Source organism: Acipenser ruthenus, chromosome 7, assembly GCF_902713425.1.
Source record: "Acipenser ruthenus chromosome 7, fAciRut3.2 maternal haplotype, whole genome shotgun sequence".
Taxonomy (NCBI): domain Eukaryota; kingdom Metazoa; phylum Chordata; class Actinopteri; order Acipenseriformes; family Acipenseridae; genus Acipenser; species Acipenser ruthenus.
The window spans coordinates 15095048-15112603 of record NC_081195.1 but is presented as its reverse complement, the minus strand read 5'-3'; the positions used below and the strand labels follow the sequence as shown (position 1 = coordinate 15112603).

General features: G+C 37.3%; 1 protein-coding gene across 11 annotated transcripts in view; it reads right to left on the bottom strand.

Moving 5' to 3' along the window:
- Window positions 1-17556, bottom strand: part of LOC117415669 (phosphatidylcholine:ceramide cholinephosphotransferase 1-like) — an 87764-nt gene that overhangs the window by 5068 nt on the left and 65140 nt on the right. For 10 of the 11 annotated variants that reach the window (XM_059026439.1, XM_034026291.3, XM_034026293.3 and 7 more), the window contains 3 exons: window positions 8368-9227; window positions 6915-7032; window positions 915-1068 (listed from right to left, as the gene is read on the bottom strand). In XM_059026439.1, coding sequence (XP_058882422.1) covers window positions 915-1068; window positions 6915-7032; window positions 8368-8975 — 880 coding nt within the window. In that variant the 5' untranslated portion in view covers window positions 8976-9227. Of the gene's footprint in view, window positions 1-914; window positions 1069-6914; window positions 7033-8367; window positions 9228-15227; window positions 15603-17556 lie in introns of those variants that run through there. The other variant, XM_034026294.3, reaches the window with a different exon arrangement.

The window sequence follows — 17556 nt, the reverse complement described above, 5'->3', positions numbered from 1 at the left end:
ACACAATAAGCTGGAAAGATTTACTTCTATACTGATAATTGCCTTAACCAATTGGCACCATCAATGCAAGTAATTGAGAAGTCCAACTTTTTTAACCCCCCCAAAAAAAAGATTGTAATGAGTTACCAGGTTCTTGCTGTGTGTCCAATTACTGCTCTGATACAGAATTTAGATCTACATAATTAATGATACTTATAGGGCACATTAACTGTATGAGAAGATAACAGTCTTCTGTGTGGATAAGATCTTAGACTGAGACAAGAGAGGGAGACTGTTGTCTTTAAGTAGACTTGATACATCTGTAGTTATAGCTACTATAGGACAATGCTGTGGTAATTCCTTGTTTTAAGGTGCAGCTATGCTTTAAATTGACTTTTTTTTTTGGGGGGGGGGGGTATCCAAACTGGCCAGTAGGTTTCATGATCTATACAAAAGACAATGGCAGTGATTTCACTAGAATTAAACATGACACTTAAACATCTGCACCGTCTTTTCCTACTTTGTGTGCAGCCTGGACAAGAGCTCATATTAAGAGGGGCTTTTGAATGGAAGGTTAATTGTTTGAATGCAGGATAATTGGTTCATAAAAAAAAGAAAAAAAACAGTGGCTACCTCAAGAGCAAAGGCTTTCTTGTTTTCAAGCAAAAATATTTAAATAGAAAACAGAATGAAGCATGAATGCAGCTGTAGCTATATTGTGGTCAATGTGAGATGTTAAATCAATGCCCTATTGTAAGTGACTCTGCATATAATGCACATTTCACAATGTAAAGCTCTATATAAAAATAAAGATATATACTAATGCCCTAAAACAAACAAACAAAAAAAAATTGTCCTTCACTATTTGTGAGCCTAGACCTTTTCCAAGATCCTTTGTCGCTACTTCATAATGTCGTAGATACAGTAATACTTACACTCTTTAATAAACAGGTAGGTGAGTGTTAAAATGACTGTATGCCCACTATACAGGTAATCCCCACACATGGTGTGTGACCCTGTGATAGAAAGCCCACCACCTGCAATCATTTTTATTACTCTCCTCATCTGAGCTTCCCAGTCTCCAAGCAGCTGGAAAAGAGAGAGATAGAAAAGGTGAATTTCATTACAATAATTCAAATAAAAAATATATACCTAAAGTATAGGAAGTAAATTATGTATCCCCTAAAAAGGTGTGATCTGTGATGTCCATGCAGATCAAATTCAGTAAACTGGATTAGTGTTTCTCAAGATATAAAAACAGTGTATTTAAATGTTCTTATAAGAAATGCTCATGCCAGGGTCCAATAATTTCCACGGATCTGTTCCGAATACATAACCCAACGAGAGAGAAACTAGGAATAACCAAGGCACCATGACCTTGATTCTAGCATTCTCAAATACCAGTGCTGATAAAGTTACATCACAACTAAAATATAGCCTCTCAACTATGCCCATTTTGTCAGGAAGCAATAACAAAACATTGATTCCAGGAAGTGTGGGTACAGGTAACTACTGACTGAACCGACCAAATGAATTTCAGACATTTTAAAAAGGGCAGCTTGGCATGCCTTCATTACACTGAAGTTTTCACCGGATTGATCACATTCCTGAACTTAAAGGTGAACATTCTGAAAGTTATGGACGTCACTTCTAGTAACACAAACAGCACACTTGAAGACCGCTGTGCTGGGAGATGTGTGTGATTTAGTAGACTGGAAGCCTGCATAGCATATCGTGATATAACAACATTTCCCGGCTAACCAGACCCTTCCCTGTTATAAGTAGGTTTCCTTTGGCCGTTTTGTAATACTTGAGGATTTCCTGTCATTTAGAAATAGTACACCACCGCCCCAGCCCCATCCATGCAATATATTTATCATCAAGATGACTCATAAGGGACCAACTTGAGGGACTACTCAGTTCCTGTTTTATAGAAAGCCACTACAAAAACGTGCAAAAGAATTCCCTGTGCCTTTAATACAACATTTCATGAGTCAACATCATGAGCGGCAGGTCACCAGGACACACTGTACATCCTCAAAAATGCTCTTGCATTACTCAACCTAACAAATAAGAAACTATAACTTTTACCCACATCCCCTTTGTCTTCATTTAGTTGTAAATGACTTACCTGTATACCTAATAAAAGAATACATACATACATACATACATACATACATACATACATACATACATGAAGTATCTTCAAATCACTGGAATTTTTCTATATTGAGAACCCTTGTGTGACGCAGATGTCAAGTTTATTTTCTAAGACTGTATTTAACCACATTGCTAGTATAGTTTTCTGCGGGGTTGTGTTGAATCAGTCATGGAAAAAGACACTGGAATGCATTTTGGAAAATTGAAACATTTTCTCATGACTGCGTGACTCTATAGTGACACTCATACCTATTTGTAGGTTTTCCTCATGATCCTGAAATGCTCCTTATCCCTCAAGGGATATGCCATAACACCATTTACAGGGCTTTAAATAGGAAAACAAATAATCTGGAGTTTTTTGTGGAGGAGAGGATAGGTTGACAGTTTGGACTACCTGCAGGGCTCAACTGCAAACAAGTTAAATGTTATTTCAAGCAGAAAGGTAATTCACTTACAGCCCACCAATTAAAGATATAGTGTCCCATACAGTTTTTAAAAAGTTTATACATTTACCAGATTAGCCCATTATATTTTTATCTTGTATTAGAAGTAAAAGTAAAAACACCATTTAGGGGGGAAAAAATACTGACTTACAAAAACTTTCACTGAATCGTTTTGAAACATGGGCATTTCTTCAGCAGTGTGTGCTTCTGCAGCTAAAACTACTTTTGGATAATGTACAGTAACAGAGGCAGTGTGCACAGAAAGCTAAACTATGGAAGAATGTAGTAAACAAAATTCAAATGAATGATTACTTTAGAGTACATTTTCTGAAACACTGTAGCTTAACTGGATAAGGATGTCTGCTAAGAAATTAATAATAATAATAATAATAATAATAATAATAATAATAATAATAATAATAGCAGCAGCCTTTTGAAACATACTTAAAAGAAAGTATTATGATGAAACTAATAGCATCTGAAACCGTGATGCTGAAACCATAAGGCAAAGATATGAAGCAAGAGTAGACAATGGATCTTATTCATAATCCTCAGGGTGGGTCTCAGTCTAGAGTAAATCATAGGTAACTTCACAATGATTTGCTCTTGGGGATGACTTGCAAAAAAAAGATTTTAGCTACTGCACTATTACTATGTACCAGGCACATCACTGAAATGCTTTTTTTAAAGAGGAACCAGATGAATTACAATAAAACAAGAATGAATCTGTTGCTGGGAAGAGTGAACAGATTCAGGACAAATGGGTCCAACTGACAATAAGTTGCTCAGACAACAGGCATTTGTCACACATCATGTTGAAATTGGGGACCCCTGACACTTGTGTGAAATTTTTGAGTCTGGAAAATTGCGCTTGAAAAGCTTGCTTGAATGACCTGCGACAGCTAACGGGACCTTGTGTTCCACTAAAAATGCAGTAAATAAGCCCTCTGCGTTTGTTCCCTTTTCAGATAGATGATCATGCTCACTTCAACTCGCAACTTCAGTCAGTTTCCGACTACTGTTCTGAAATTTTGCAAAGCTCAAATGCCGCGCTGTCTCAATGTTTTATGCAGTTTTAAGGCCCCCATGAGCAATGTGTTTCAGTGTTATGTTGCTGCAGACAGTACAAATGCATACGTAACACCCTTACTTGACTTCTGTATGCAGGGATATTTTCTTTTTTTTTTTCTTGGGTACACAGCCCTCTTCTGTCTCTTTTTACCTTTTCAGTTTTTGCAGTTTGCTTCAATGTTTACAAATTTACAACTTTCCAAAACTAAAATCCTTTAAAACATTAAACTACTGATATACAGACGTGCTCAAATTTGTTGGTACCCCTCCACAAAAAACAAAGAATGCACAATTTTCTCTGAAATAACTTGAAACTGACTAAAGTAATTGGCATCCACCATTGTTTATTCCATATTTAATAGAAATCAGACTTTGCTTTTGATTTTTTTATTCAACATAATATTGTAAATAATAAAACAAATGAAAATGGCATGGACAAAAATGATGGGACCGCTAACCTAATATTTTGTTGCACAACCTTTAGAGGCAATCACTGCAATCAAACGTTTCTGTAGCTCTCAATGAGACTTCTGCACCTGTTAACAGGTGGTTTGGCCCACTCTTCCTGAGCAAACTGCTCCAGCTGTCTCAGGTTTGATGGGTGCCTTCTCCAGACTGCAAGTTTCAGCTCTTTCCATAGATGTTCGATAGGATTCAGATCAGGACTCATAGAAGGCCACTTCAGTATAGTCCAATGTTTTGTTCTTATCCATTCTTGGGTGCTTTTAGCTGTGTGTTTTGGGTCATTATTATTATTATTATTATTATTTATTTCTTAGCAGACGCCCTTATCCAGGGCGACTTACAATTGTTATCCTCATTATCCTGTTGGAGGACCCATGACCTGCGACTGAAACAGAGCTTTCTGACACTGGGCAGTACGTTTCGCTCCAGAATGCCTTGATAGTCTTGAGATTTCATTGTGTACAGATTCAAGGCACCCTGTGCCAGGCGCAGCAAAGCAGCCCCAAAACAACCGAGCCTCCTCCATGTTTCACTGTAGGTATGATGTTCTTTTCTTTGAAAGCTTCATTTTTTCGTCTGTGAACATAGAGCTGATGTGACTTGCCAAAAAGCTCCAGTTTTGACTCATCTGTCCAAAGGACATTCTCCCAGAAGGATTGTGGCTTGTCAATATGCATTTTAGCAAATTCCAGTCTGGCTTTTTTATGTTTTTCTGTCAAAAGTGGAGTCCTCCTGGGTCTTCTTCCATTGGAGCCCACTTTCGCTCAAAAAGCGACGGATGGTGCGATCAGAAACTGACGTACCTTCACCTTGGAGTTCAGCTTGTATCTCTTTGGCAGTTATCCTTGGTTCTTTTTCTACCATTCACACTATCCTTCTGTTCAATCTGGGGTCGATTTTCCTCTTGCGGACGCGCCCAGGGAGGTTGGCTACAGTTCCATGGACCTTAAACTTCTTAATAATATTTGCAACTGTTGTCACAGGAACATCAAGCTGCTTGGAGATGGTCTTGTAGCCTTTACCTTTACCATGCTTGTCTATTATTTTCTTTCTGATCTCCTCAGACAACTCTCTCCTTTGCTTTCTCTGGTCCATGTTCAGTATGGTGCACACAATGATACCAAACAGCACAGTGACTACTTTTCTCCATTTAAATAGGCTGAATGACTGATTACAAGATTGGAGACATGTGTGATACTAATTAAAGAAACTAATTAGTTTGACATATCACTATAATCCAATTATATATTATCTTTTCTAAGGGGTACCAACAAATGTGTCCAGGCCATTTTAGAATATCTTTGTAGAATAAGCAATAATTCATCTCTTTTCACAGCTTCTTTGCTTTATTCTATGACATACCAAAGGCATGCAAGTATACATGATAAAATAGCTTTTAATTTCATCACTTTTCAGGAGGAATGAAGCATTATTTCAATGAGCTGTAAGGGTACCAACAAATTTGAGCATGTCTGTACAGTCTTTTTTCCAAATGGTATATTCCACCCCTCACAAAAACAAAAGTGAATTAATCTCACCCAAGTCCATTTCCAGACCGGTTATTTGATAAAACTGACGTATCCCTTTCCAGATTGATGCTTCGTAAAAATGCCAAAGATTTGATGATAAAATAAAATGCAAACGTAAATACTGTATAAATGGGTAATTGTATGTAAAAAATAATAATGTGATATCTGTATAATGTGAAATCTTGTAACAATTGTAAGTCGCCCTGGATAAGGGCGTCTGCTAAGAAATACATAATAATAATAATAATAATAAATAAAAAAAATAAAAAAAATGGTAGATAGTTTTCACTAAAAGCCAGGTTTTACTAGACAATTCCATTTCCTACTGGTGCTGTTGACTCAGTCTGTAACTATTTGCAATGTACATTTTCTCAGGCATGGGTAAGAGTTTAATGTCATGCGTGGGAGGGGGAGGTGAGGGCCATTCAAAGGGCTGCAGTGGAGGGGTTTTGTTAGGATCTTATATACAGCTATCTCCATAATAAAGTAAGATTTTTCACAGGTCAGATTGAAAAAAGAGTCATCTATATAACCCATTTTTAAATAAATAAATAAATAAATAAATAAATAAATAAATAAATAAATAAAGGTAAAGTTTGTTAAGATTGGTAATCTACATAAATCGGGAGTTTCTTGGAAGTGATCGGTAGGCAGGAGATCAAGCTGTTACGTCAGGAGTCTCTCGACCCAATCAGAAGACTTGGCAGGTATGACACTGTGTGAAGGATTCCACTTAACCTCAGGTTCGTTTGCACCTTTTAAGCAGACCCAGACACAGAAACTGAATTTTGAAAGCACTTCCGTGCAGTTTTATTATGTAACAGAAATAAAAGATAAATCAAAACAAAACCTAAACTCCCACATGGAGTACTAAACTATTTTTTTTTTTTAAGTTTCTAACTAGATTGGACGGCTAAGCCGTTTACTGTTTAAAAAAATCAAAAACTCAAGAACACACAAACAAAAATATTTCACACAATACCTTTTTTTCCGAGCTTCACACACAGCATTTTTTCTACACCGACTTTCACACCCTGACAGCGTCTTGCCTTCACACAGACTGCCTTGTACAAATCTTTGGTTACTTTTATATACCTGCCTGCTGATTACAGGCACGTGAAATCAATTAAACTAAAGACACCTGTGGCTGTGCAAACACAGGCACACACCCACAATTATCTGGCATGGACAGAAATGTACCCAACCACCAGCACGTTTTTTTCAGGCAGGGATCTGCCCTGCCCACAATTGTTAACTTGGCTCTTACCTTTGGAGAACACTGGAAGTGCATCCCAGGCACAGGGAGTGTTGTGATATACATTGTGATACACCTGTACAGGTAGAGCGTGCCGACAATAAAGAAGAATCGCCGGCCAACAATGGATCTAAAAGGGTGAGGGGGAAAAAAAAGGTAAAACACTTTTATTGCAAGGCAGTCCATCTTAAAAAAAGATGGGACAAGTGCAATTAACAGCAACATCTGTCCATCCGCCTACTCCTGGTAAACATCCTGTTGTTCATCTTCTATTCTCCAGGGAAGTGCATCCCAAGAATGGGAATGTGCTTGGGATTTTCTCAACATGCTCATACATAACTACACTACAGACTAAACATGCACTTGTATATGTTATATTGTGCAAATAAGGAGAGACTGGTCTAGTCATTTAAACTAAAAACAGTAGATGATCTAAAAATGCAGCCAATTGTGTACGTTTATTAAATCATCTAACAGTACATGCCAGTGTCTTTGGTGTATTTTTTGTCTATGTATATATTTAAAATGCCAGGAATAGTCCTATTTCTATTTTATACACTCAAATAAACTTTATAGACCCCCATAATCTTTAAAACAGCATCCAGTTTTCTTTTGGGGTACAATTGCTGTGGTATACTATTAGAAGTAACTGATGAATTCTAGAAAAAGAAAACAAAATCATAAAATAGGAGAAAACTGTATATAGAATACTGTATTCAGGAAAAATTGTATCTAAGAAATATACTGTATATACTGATTCACCCAAGTGGCTACTAAACAGTGGAGGTCTTTAATACTTGTAGGACTGCATCCCTATTTGACAGCATGAGATGCATCTGAATGCTACAGTAGGTTGGCATGCCATGAATGCAACAGGCCTAAAAAACAGTCCTTGAAAGGAATGTATTGGAAAATTCCAAGCATAAAGAGCAATGACTGAAGCAAACATGAAATGTGTGTCAGTTGGGTAAGCCTAACTGGATAGCTTCAACTTTGTATAAATTATGAATTATTTTATTGCGCTTTAAAAGGGGTGCTATGCAGTCACACCCTGTTTAGATAGCAATGTGTGCTGTACTGCTCCTTTTTATCTGTCTAGATGGAGTATCTAGGATAATGCTAATAATAGTAATACAAACGCAAACATAAAAAAAATATCATAATCTGTAATTGATGTTTCACTGACATTTTACTGTCATTATCGCAGATTTGTATTATTATTATTTGCCCTTTTCATACAATTGTATTAATAAAATCCATCAAATGCACTGGGTTTTGTTCCATTGTAAACCAGAAACTGAGATCTTGAACTGTATATGCTTTACAGTTATTTATATTACACTGTGTCAACATCCTCAATACTGGCTGATGCCATAAATGAACAAATACATGGGACACAAACAATTCATACTAAATACATGACTACTGTACTCCAGTTTTCTGGTTGCCATACTCTGATACTTACTTGTACTTTAACAAAGTCCACTGAATGAGCCACAGTGCCACAAGAATCATGCCATTAATCTCGCATATAGAGAATGCCCACTCCACCCGGTCAAAAATTTCAAAGAACTTGTCGGGCAATGGAGGGGTTTCCTCCTTAGGAGGCACTCGCTCGTGGACCACAGAGATCATGACTGTTGTAAAAACAAAACAGAAAAGGGCATAGATGAAGGTCAGGGCCGTCTTGCCCCACTCCATGGGGAAGTGTGATTTCTCAGGCATCGGCATGTGAATCTGTACCATCTCATTGCGGAAGCCGTTGGGCATACCACTGCGTTTGGCTTTGCTGCCAATGTCCCCATTGTTGCCCTTGATCAGGTGCCCATTGGCGTGCCCATTCTTGTGGGCTTCAATGTGGTGCTCAATGTTGAGTGTCTCGATCTTGTTGAGCAGTTGCTGCCCATTGTCCGAGGAGACCAGCGACAGAGGGGGCTTCTTGAAGTCAGCCTCAGTCAGCCGCAGCAAGTCCTCGCCGTTCAGACGCTGGAAGGAATCAGAGTATTCCGGCATGCCTTCCTCTGTCAGCCAGCTGGACACCTCTTCTGAAGACCAATAAACTACCTTCTTCATTTCAGTCCCAAAGCAGGATTAAAAGACGGGGCAAAGCAAACTGAAGCGAGAGGATACGGAATTCACTCGGTCTATGGAACAGAAAGTCCTCCCCAGCGTGTGTTCATGCGGTTTCATGGACATCGGGTTGAAAATGCTGGAGGATCCAGTATGGCACAAACAATTGGGAAAATCTTCGGTTGAGGGACAGCTACCCGCACAAATCTTGGGTTGCAGCAGCCTAATTTATTTGGTTGCTGTGGTGCCTTTATCCTGTTAAAGAGGAGACAGAAAAAAAAAATAAGTTAGTGATTCTCATCACATATCTTCCAAACCATCTACATATAAATTGTAAGAAAAGAAAAATCAACTGGCTACTCTAGAGTCATACTGATCAATGATACACAATACTACTTTACAGAATATGGCAGTTAATTTTCACATTCAAATAATTCAGAAAAAAACACACTTGGATCATTCCAATTATTAGGAATCCAAATGTAAACTACTAGAAAAGAACAAAAGCCCCAAAAAAGGGCGAGAACATAATTTTCAGCAAAAAAATAATAATACTTTGGTTAAGAGGGCAACCTACTCAATCAGAAACAGAAACTAAATCAACAAAAACAAAAAAAGGCCTCAGGTGCTTCATATGCTCACATCAAAAAACACCCTTTTTTATTGGGACCATGTGCAATAAAAACATTCATGATTAAAACTTTAAAAATTCAATTAAAAATTCATGATGCATCGCACCCAGCTTAGCTACAGCTAATGTACATTGGTAGTCCCATGGGGGGGGGGGGGGGGGGTGCTGCCGTGTGTCTGTCTAATTATTACAACTGCAACAAGTATCCATGGCCTGTGTCTGCACTGTGAGCAAGCAGCAACTACAAGGAGGAAAACAGAATGGCCTTATTTGTTGCCAATAAGATACTGTAAATCCACACTCGATGGTCTGGAGGTCTGGTTGTCAAGTAATGTTTGCTTGTTCCTGGCATGTTTTGAATATGGAAGGGGGAGGGGGGAGGCTCACACACAGCACACACTTTTTTCAGTCCTTCACAATTACTGCCACCACGATCTGTTGGGCCATCACTTTTCCATTTCCTAAAGGACTACATTTCAACTACACTTCGCATAACACACTGCATCATCTGTCCCTAATAATCCTCATCCAGACATAAAAACATCAGTAGATTTGAAGCAATTATCATAGACAACTATAAAGTACAACATGTCAAATTTCTTAAGCAACTACAGAAATGATTCACAAAACACATGAAACACAACAAATTAAAAATCTAGCAAACTCCAATGCCCAATGCTGAATTCTTAAGATCAGCTTAAATCCTACAGTCAGGTTTATGAATCAAATTTCAGTGCAGTGCAGTGATTCAGGCTGCAAGAGAGTGCTTTCAGCCCCTGTCAAAATGCTTCCTTGCACAGTCAATGTAAACTGTTTGAAAATGTGAGAAATAATAATAATAATAATAATAATAATAATAATAATAATAATAATAATAATAATAATACCAAGCTTGCAACGACAAACCTTCAATTCTCCACTAAAGAGACAAAAAGAGCAAAACGAATGTAGCCTAAAGGAAATTGGTTTTATTTTATTATTTTCTTGGAGTGCAGATACAGGGGCTGGGCACAGTTTGATGGAAGTCAGAATAACAATGGTGCTTTGCAATTGAGCAGTAGTCAGAGAGGGATAAATAATGTTTTTATTATCAGACAGAGATGCCAGTCCAGAGGGTAGAACACAAAACTGCTGCCCAATTACACTTCAAGTTTTGAATGAATGCTTAAAAGTAGAAAAATATTTTACAGCACAATATATTATAAAAAGAACAAAGGTTAGCCTAAAAAAAATGTTTACTGTACTCTAAATAATTAGCACTTGTTGATTCAGTGGCACATGAATTGACTAAATGTTCCAATAATATTATGTCCATTCAATTTAAAAAAGCTGCAGAAAATGACGACCCAGTTTGCTCAAAGGGCATATTTTGAATAAAAACACCCTGAAAATAAAAGTGAATGTTTCTTTTTTTAGCTTTTGGAAGACAGTAATACATTCTGGAATGTAGGAAGCATTGTTTACTGTGAATGACACATTCTGGCTCAGTAGGCTGTCTCCCTTTAACACTAGAAATCGCCACGGCAGCCATTTTGACGGTTTTCAAATTTAAATTACTCTGTGTGTCAAAGTTATGCGGTTGTCCATTTATGTCTTTTCCTAAATACATTTATTAAATACCCTAACGGCATTTGAAAGGCAAGATCATGAAAAACGCTGACCTAGAACTGCCAAACCAGTCATTTTGACTGCCTTTCACAATAAATGTTTTTATTTTGAATATAACCTACAATATTCTATTTTTTTTATATACAAGCCTGTTGTTATCTCTACTGGACCTGGCAGCCATGAATTCCTTCGTTTTGTACAAGGAATGCACCGAGGAAAATATCAGTAGGAGAGATTTCATCTTGAAGCTAGTCACAGGGCTCTGGCAGAAACATTTCGATCAGAAAACTGCAAAGCAGCAGGTTGCTGCAGCTCAACCTGGATTCAGTGCTACAGAGTGACACACGCAGAGAAAACATATGTTACTTTCGTTTAAAATTAAAAAATAATTTACTTTTTTACAGTTTTCTATGTACATATACCTGTTTACACACTAGTTTCTTTTGAAATGTTTATTTTATTATAATTTTTTTGAAGTAGTGCTTTACACGTGAGAAGTTAGAAAATAACCCATTTTATGTTTAATTGTTCATTTAAATACAGCGTTTTGGCTGTGCAGATGTTTTATATGACATGCTTGAATAAAACCTTTGAGTTGTATCCGATAGTTGGTCTTTCATTTTAATATTGATGTTGTTTAAAATGTAACCATGATAATGACTGCCGGTGGCGGTTTTAGGTATGAGTATAACCGCGGTGGTTCAAGTGTTAAGAGATCAACAGATTGAAATTCACCTTTATGATAGATTTAGTCGTCAAGATGTCTAATACGCAATGTTGTTTTACGTTGTTGTAAGTTGTCTAGCAAAGTTTCCATCTGTTGTCTAATGTCAAGCCCCAACAGTCACCACTGCTTTGCAGGGTAAATGGCTAAAGTTTCTCCTGGATCCCCCTACATTTGTAGTTGGTGTGCAAAATGTTCAAACACCCCTTTCCTAGGTGCAGTTGCTTCTCTACCATTAGTAATAAACAAACACATGTGTCACTTCACAAATAGCACTACGGACAGACAAACTATTCAGGAAAACAGGATAAAAGAAATGCTACTGTATGCTGGGCTGAATATTTGTAAAAGGAAGACATTTGTACTTTGTATAAACAATTTAAATTGCTTATTAGTTTAGCCGAGCCCAGTAATCAGTACCTAAGGTCATTTTAGCAACAATTAACCATAAAATAATTAAAATGTAATATTATGTGGCACAGGGGAATTTAATTACAGTTCCAGAATGAAATCAATAAGGTAACTATTTCTGAGAAGGGTTGTGATTCTGTGTCCTGGTCATAAAAACAGTCTTTGCTTGGATAAGTTATACAATACTGCTGCAAACTAACTCTGACTTTTAGCTCCAATTAAAGAATATAAACCTGTGACAGGGTAGCCGAGGGTTGACGTTCCCAGGCCAGACAGCTGACAGAGACAACACATTTAAACAAAAAAAAAAGCAAAATTAAAGGTTTAACAAAAACAGGTCTCAAACACAAAACACACATGTAAACAAATACCGTGCTGGTCTGCCCAGCACGAGTAGCAATTGCTTCCTGTTCTTTTCACTTCCAGTTTTGCTCTCCACTCACTCTCGTTCTCTCCCCTTGAACACCCACCCTAAGCACAGAAGCTGCAGTGTTTTTATACATGTGACCATCTCCGGATTCAACAATAAATGAATCAGTCCGGAGATGGTTACATTCTGCGCAAGTTTAATGGATGGGCTTTTAATCCCATCCATGCTGCCACACAATAACATTATTTTAAATAAATACAAACTCATACAATACATTTACTTTAAATAATAATACCATACACCACCAACCATTAATTAAATACACCCGTTCAAAATAAACAAACAATACATTTTAAATTTAACAATCACCCGTGTTTTACACTCAGGGCTTTACCCTGCCCCCTTTTATTCTGTGCAGGGCTTTCCTTCTACCCTGCCACAATACCACATGACAGTAACAGCAACAGGTAAACCGTTTTTCAGTCACCTCAAGACATAACTTGGCATATCTCTAACTAACTCGACATATTTTCTTGGTAATAAAACAGGGAACATGTGAGACTTAATTGTAGAACGTTTTTTTTAACAGGAGGCTAGAATTTGCAACAGCTTCTGAAGAGTGTGCGCCGGTGGTCACTATAAACCTAGTTGTAAAGCACAACAAAACATGAATGGATTACATATGTGTTTTAGAAACTCTGGAAGTTCAAGGTAACAAAAATGCGCTATACTGCATACTACAGAAAATCAAATTCTCACACTGGACTTCAATATGTCTTTTATTCAATGACACAATAGCATTTTTTGTATTGATCCAAACTACCACGGGAGAGATAGCCAAGTTCTGCCACATGTCTGCAAGAGAGCAATAGCATTTCTATACACACGCCTGTTCAACAATAAACTGTACAGCTCAGGCTACTGAAGACCAAATACTGTACAGGCCTACTCTTTCTACTGTATACCCACCTCCAGGCAAATGGTAAATAGGTCAGCTGACAATGTTTTGTAATTAAGATTTACTGTATGTAACACATGTACAGTATAAATAGTAAGGGACAGCTACTCAGGCTACTGAATTATGTAAACAGAAGTGCATTGAACCTAAACATGACTGATTTCAGCCTTGGGCCAAGCAGTAAGTACAACCTAATTCTTAACATACTGACACTTACAAAACCTATTCAAAATACCAACTGAATAGATCACACCAGGATATAAGCCATATGACTTAACTAGATGTATACACTTAAAAATACACTCAAAGACCTACCTCCCGTATTGATTTTATTGACCCTGGGAACAACAAGCAGCCCCATGATCTAAGAGTGCGATTTGGGAGATACGTGATCAGTAGCTCCTGCAAATAGCTAGGTGCTGCTCCATTCAAGGCTTTATAGGTCAATAAAATCAATTCTATATTGAAGAGGGAGCCAGTGCAAGGAGGCTAAAACAGGGGTGATATGCCCATTTTTTTTGGTTTTAGTCAAAATTCTAGCAGCGGTATTCTGAACAAGCTGTAGGCGGGACACCGCACGTTTTGGGATGCCAGAGAGGAGTGCATTACAGTAATCAATTCTTGAAGAAACAAAGGCATGTGTTAGTCTCTTGGCATCAGATAAGGAGATAACAGGTCTCAGTTTGGCTAGGTTTCTCAAGTGACAGAAGGATACTTTAGAAACTCCCCCTAACATGAGACTCAAATGATAAATCAGGATCAAAGAGAACCCCCAAAAATTTAATTTCAGTTTTAGGATTTGATAAGACTGCTAGGGTCAAACTCATTCAATCTTACATTTTTTTAGTTGGTTATGGGAGTCTACAAACATAACCTCTGTTTTACCTGAATTCAACATTAGGAAGTTTTGAGACATCCAGCACTTGATGTCAGCAAGACAAGCAGCAAATAACACCCCGACAGAAGTATCACCAGGTTTTAAATACAAATACAGCTGGGTGTTACCCGCATAGCAGTGGAAGTTCACACCATGTTTCCTGATGATATCACACAGTGGTAACATATAATGAAAATAGCAATGGACCCAGAATTGAACCTTGTGGAACACAGCAATCAACTTTGGTCAATGCTGATTTTTCCTCCCCAAGAGAGACAAATTGATACCTATCAGATAGGTAAGACTGAAACCAGGATAAGACAAGGCCAGACAGTCCCACTAAGTATTTGAGCCGATTTAATAAGATGGAGTGGTCTACGGTGTCAAAAGCAGCAATCACAAATTACACCATTAGGCTTGTAGAAGCTACTCGAAAACCAACTCCATCAACCAAGTTAATGTCTTCCTCTGCAAGAATGAGCATGTAATACCTGCCACGGAACATCACAGCTTGTCAGAAATTCCGAGCAGCAAGCCCAGGAGACTGATTACACTCTTAAGTTAGATGATCTCTGAACTACTCAGATGTAAATGACACAAAACACCAAAACTAATTTTATAATGACTTCAATCAGAGGAATGCAAATTATTTGCATTACTTAATACATAACATTACCATGTGGTATTTGATGCATCTGTGACAGAGTGGTTGCCGTGTGCTGGTGTGGTGACGTCACGGACCAGGAACTCAAAACCAAAACAAGGAATGGCGGTGCAAAACTGGAGCGCAACGGCGCTCAGTGTTTTATTAAATAATAAAACAAACAGTTTAAACAAAACAAAATAATACAAAACAAAAAGGCACATTGGCCAAACAAACAGAAATAAACAAATAAGTATTGTGCCTGTGTAAAAACCAGCATGCTTAGCAGTTGTTTATATTTTACTTATTTTATCTCCTAACTCCTCACTCATTCTCCATCTTTCAAACACCCTCCCCTTGAGCGCAGACAGCTGCAGGCTTTTATATTCTGGCCAAGGGGTTAACTAGCTATTCATTAATTATCCTATTACCCCTCGGCCACAGTCTGCATGAGTTTAATAAGGATGCGTGACTGTCAGCTAGTTAAATAATCAGTAGCTGATCAGTCACGCATCCTCACAAGGTTTTAAAATCAAAAATACAAAACAATAACAAATAATAGCACCGGCTTTGCATCTGCGTCGCAAACAATAAGATGATAAATAATAATAAAACAGCGCACATATATACAGGGACGGGACACTCTGCCACAGTATCGCTGCTTTAAAAATAACACGTAAGAGACTCTTCTCTTATCATTTTATTGATGTGCAGAAAGTTTTCAATAGTATTCACATTTGTAAGCAATGTTTAAAATATCAGCTTAGTGTTATTTGTTAGGACATTATTTTTTTGGCAACACAGCTTCAAGATGCTACTTATAACTCCCTTCTGCTGCAAGTATTACCTTTCTGATTTCTATAGATAGTTCCATTACTGAGGCAGTGATATGCTACGTGAAATATGCTGTCAACAGTGTTGTCCACACAGACTTTACTGGGGTTCGGAATGTGGGGAAGGCAGATGCAGGAACCCAATCAATGCATCTGGGAATGAGTGTCATTTTTTAGGAAAATAAAACTGAAGCCTACCATTTTAGGGACCCCAACAGCTGCTGTTGATTCCGACTCAGGAACTTTGGATAAGGACTAGCAAGTTTCAAAAGGTACTAATGCTTAGGACTAGTACCACAGTTATTTTAGTTTCTAACCCTGCATTATGAATGATTGGAGATGCTACCAATTAAAGTGTTGTTTCAGCCATGCACAGCATGGATGTAGAATGCATGCAGAAAGAGGCTGTACTATGAGCTGGATTTTACTTTCTCATTGTGGTCTAACACCAGAAAGCTGGGACTGGCTCAGTTTTCAGCCTTACATTTTTTGTAAACAAAACTGTAGCAGTGTGTTCAGCAAATTAACAGCAACATAATTTATTACAGTGTGCTAGCTCCATTCAGAAATAAAAAAAAAACAATATTTTGGATTATTTGTTTAACAATTCTGATTATGTGTTTATCAATAAATAATAATATTAATTCAAAAGTATATGGAAAACTACAAAGCGGTATGCAATTCAATATGTTAAAGTAACATTATTCGGTAGGTTTCATTCGACTTTATGAAGCACAATTATTAGCCAATTCTATAAAGTGATGCAACACTTGTGGCCATAGTTGTATATAACACGTTTTTATCTGGCAAAAAGCTGATCTAACCTGGCCTTTTGTACGTTTAACATGCTTTGGTCAGATGACATAGGAAAAATAAATAAATTATGATCTGCAATGTTTAATTTTACAAAACAAACAAAAAAAAAACGTTATGTACAACAGATGTGACATGGTTACTTCATTTAAATATATACAGTAGGACAAGTCCAGTCCAAACAAAGTTTTCATCGTTGATATTATACAATATTAAGCAGAAAATAATAAACTACAGTAGCAAGTCTAATTTGTGATAAAAGTTTGACAGAATCTTCGGGAGAAGACTCCACCCTTGCTGTATCAAAGCCATGCCCAGTCATTCCAACAAAGTAACAGCGTCCTATGGAGGCTAGATAAACCTTGAAACAGCATTCCAATAACTGTTACCTTTAAGATTTCATATCAGTTTGTCTCAGTGGTATTAATTCGCTTGAAATTTAGCGATTTTTCACATTTCTCCCCGTCTTAGGTTTTTGGTCTTTTTCATTGATATGTTCAAGACAAAGATCAGTAATACAAGCAAGACAATTCATAAATTAAGTCAATGGTAATTAGTAACAATACTTACTGTAAGACAGAGAGTCTATCAATGTTCATTTGTTATGAAAGGTATGCTTAAAGTACACAATGCATCCAAAATATAGGAATCATAATATTTTTAAACCACCTTTCTAAACAACGTTATTATACTTGCAATCTTCAGTCGCAATTGTT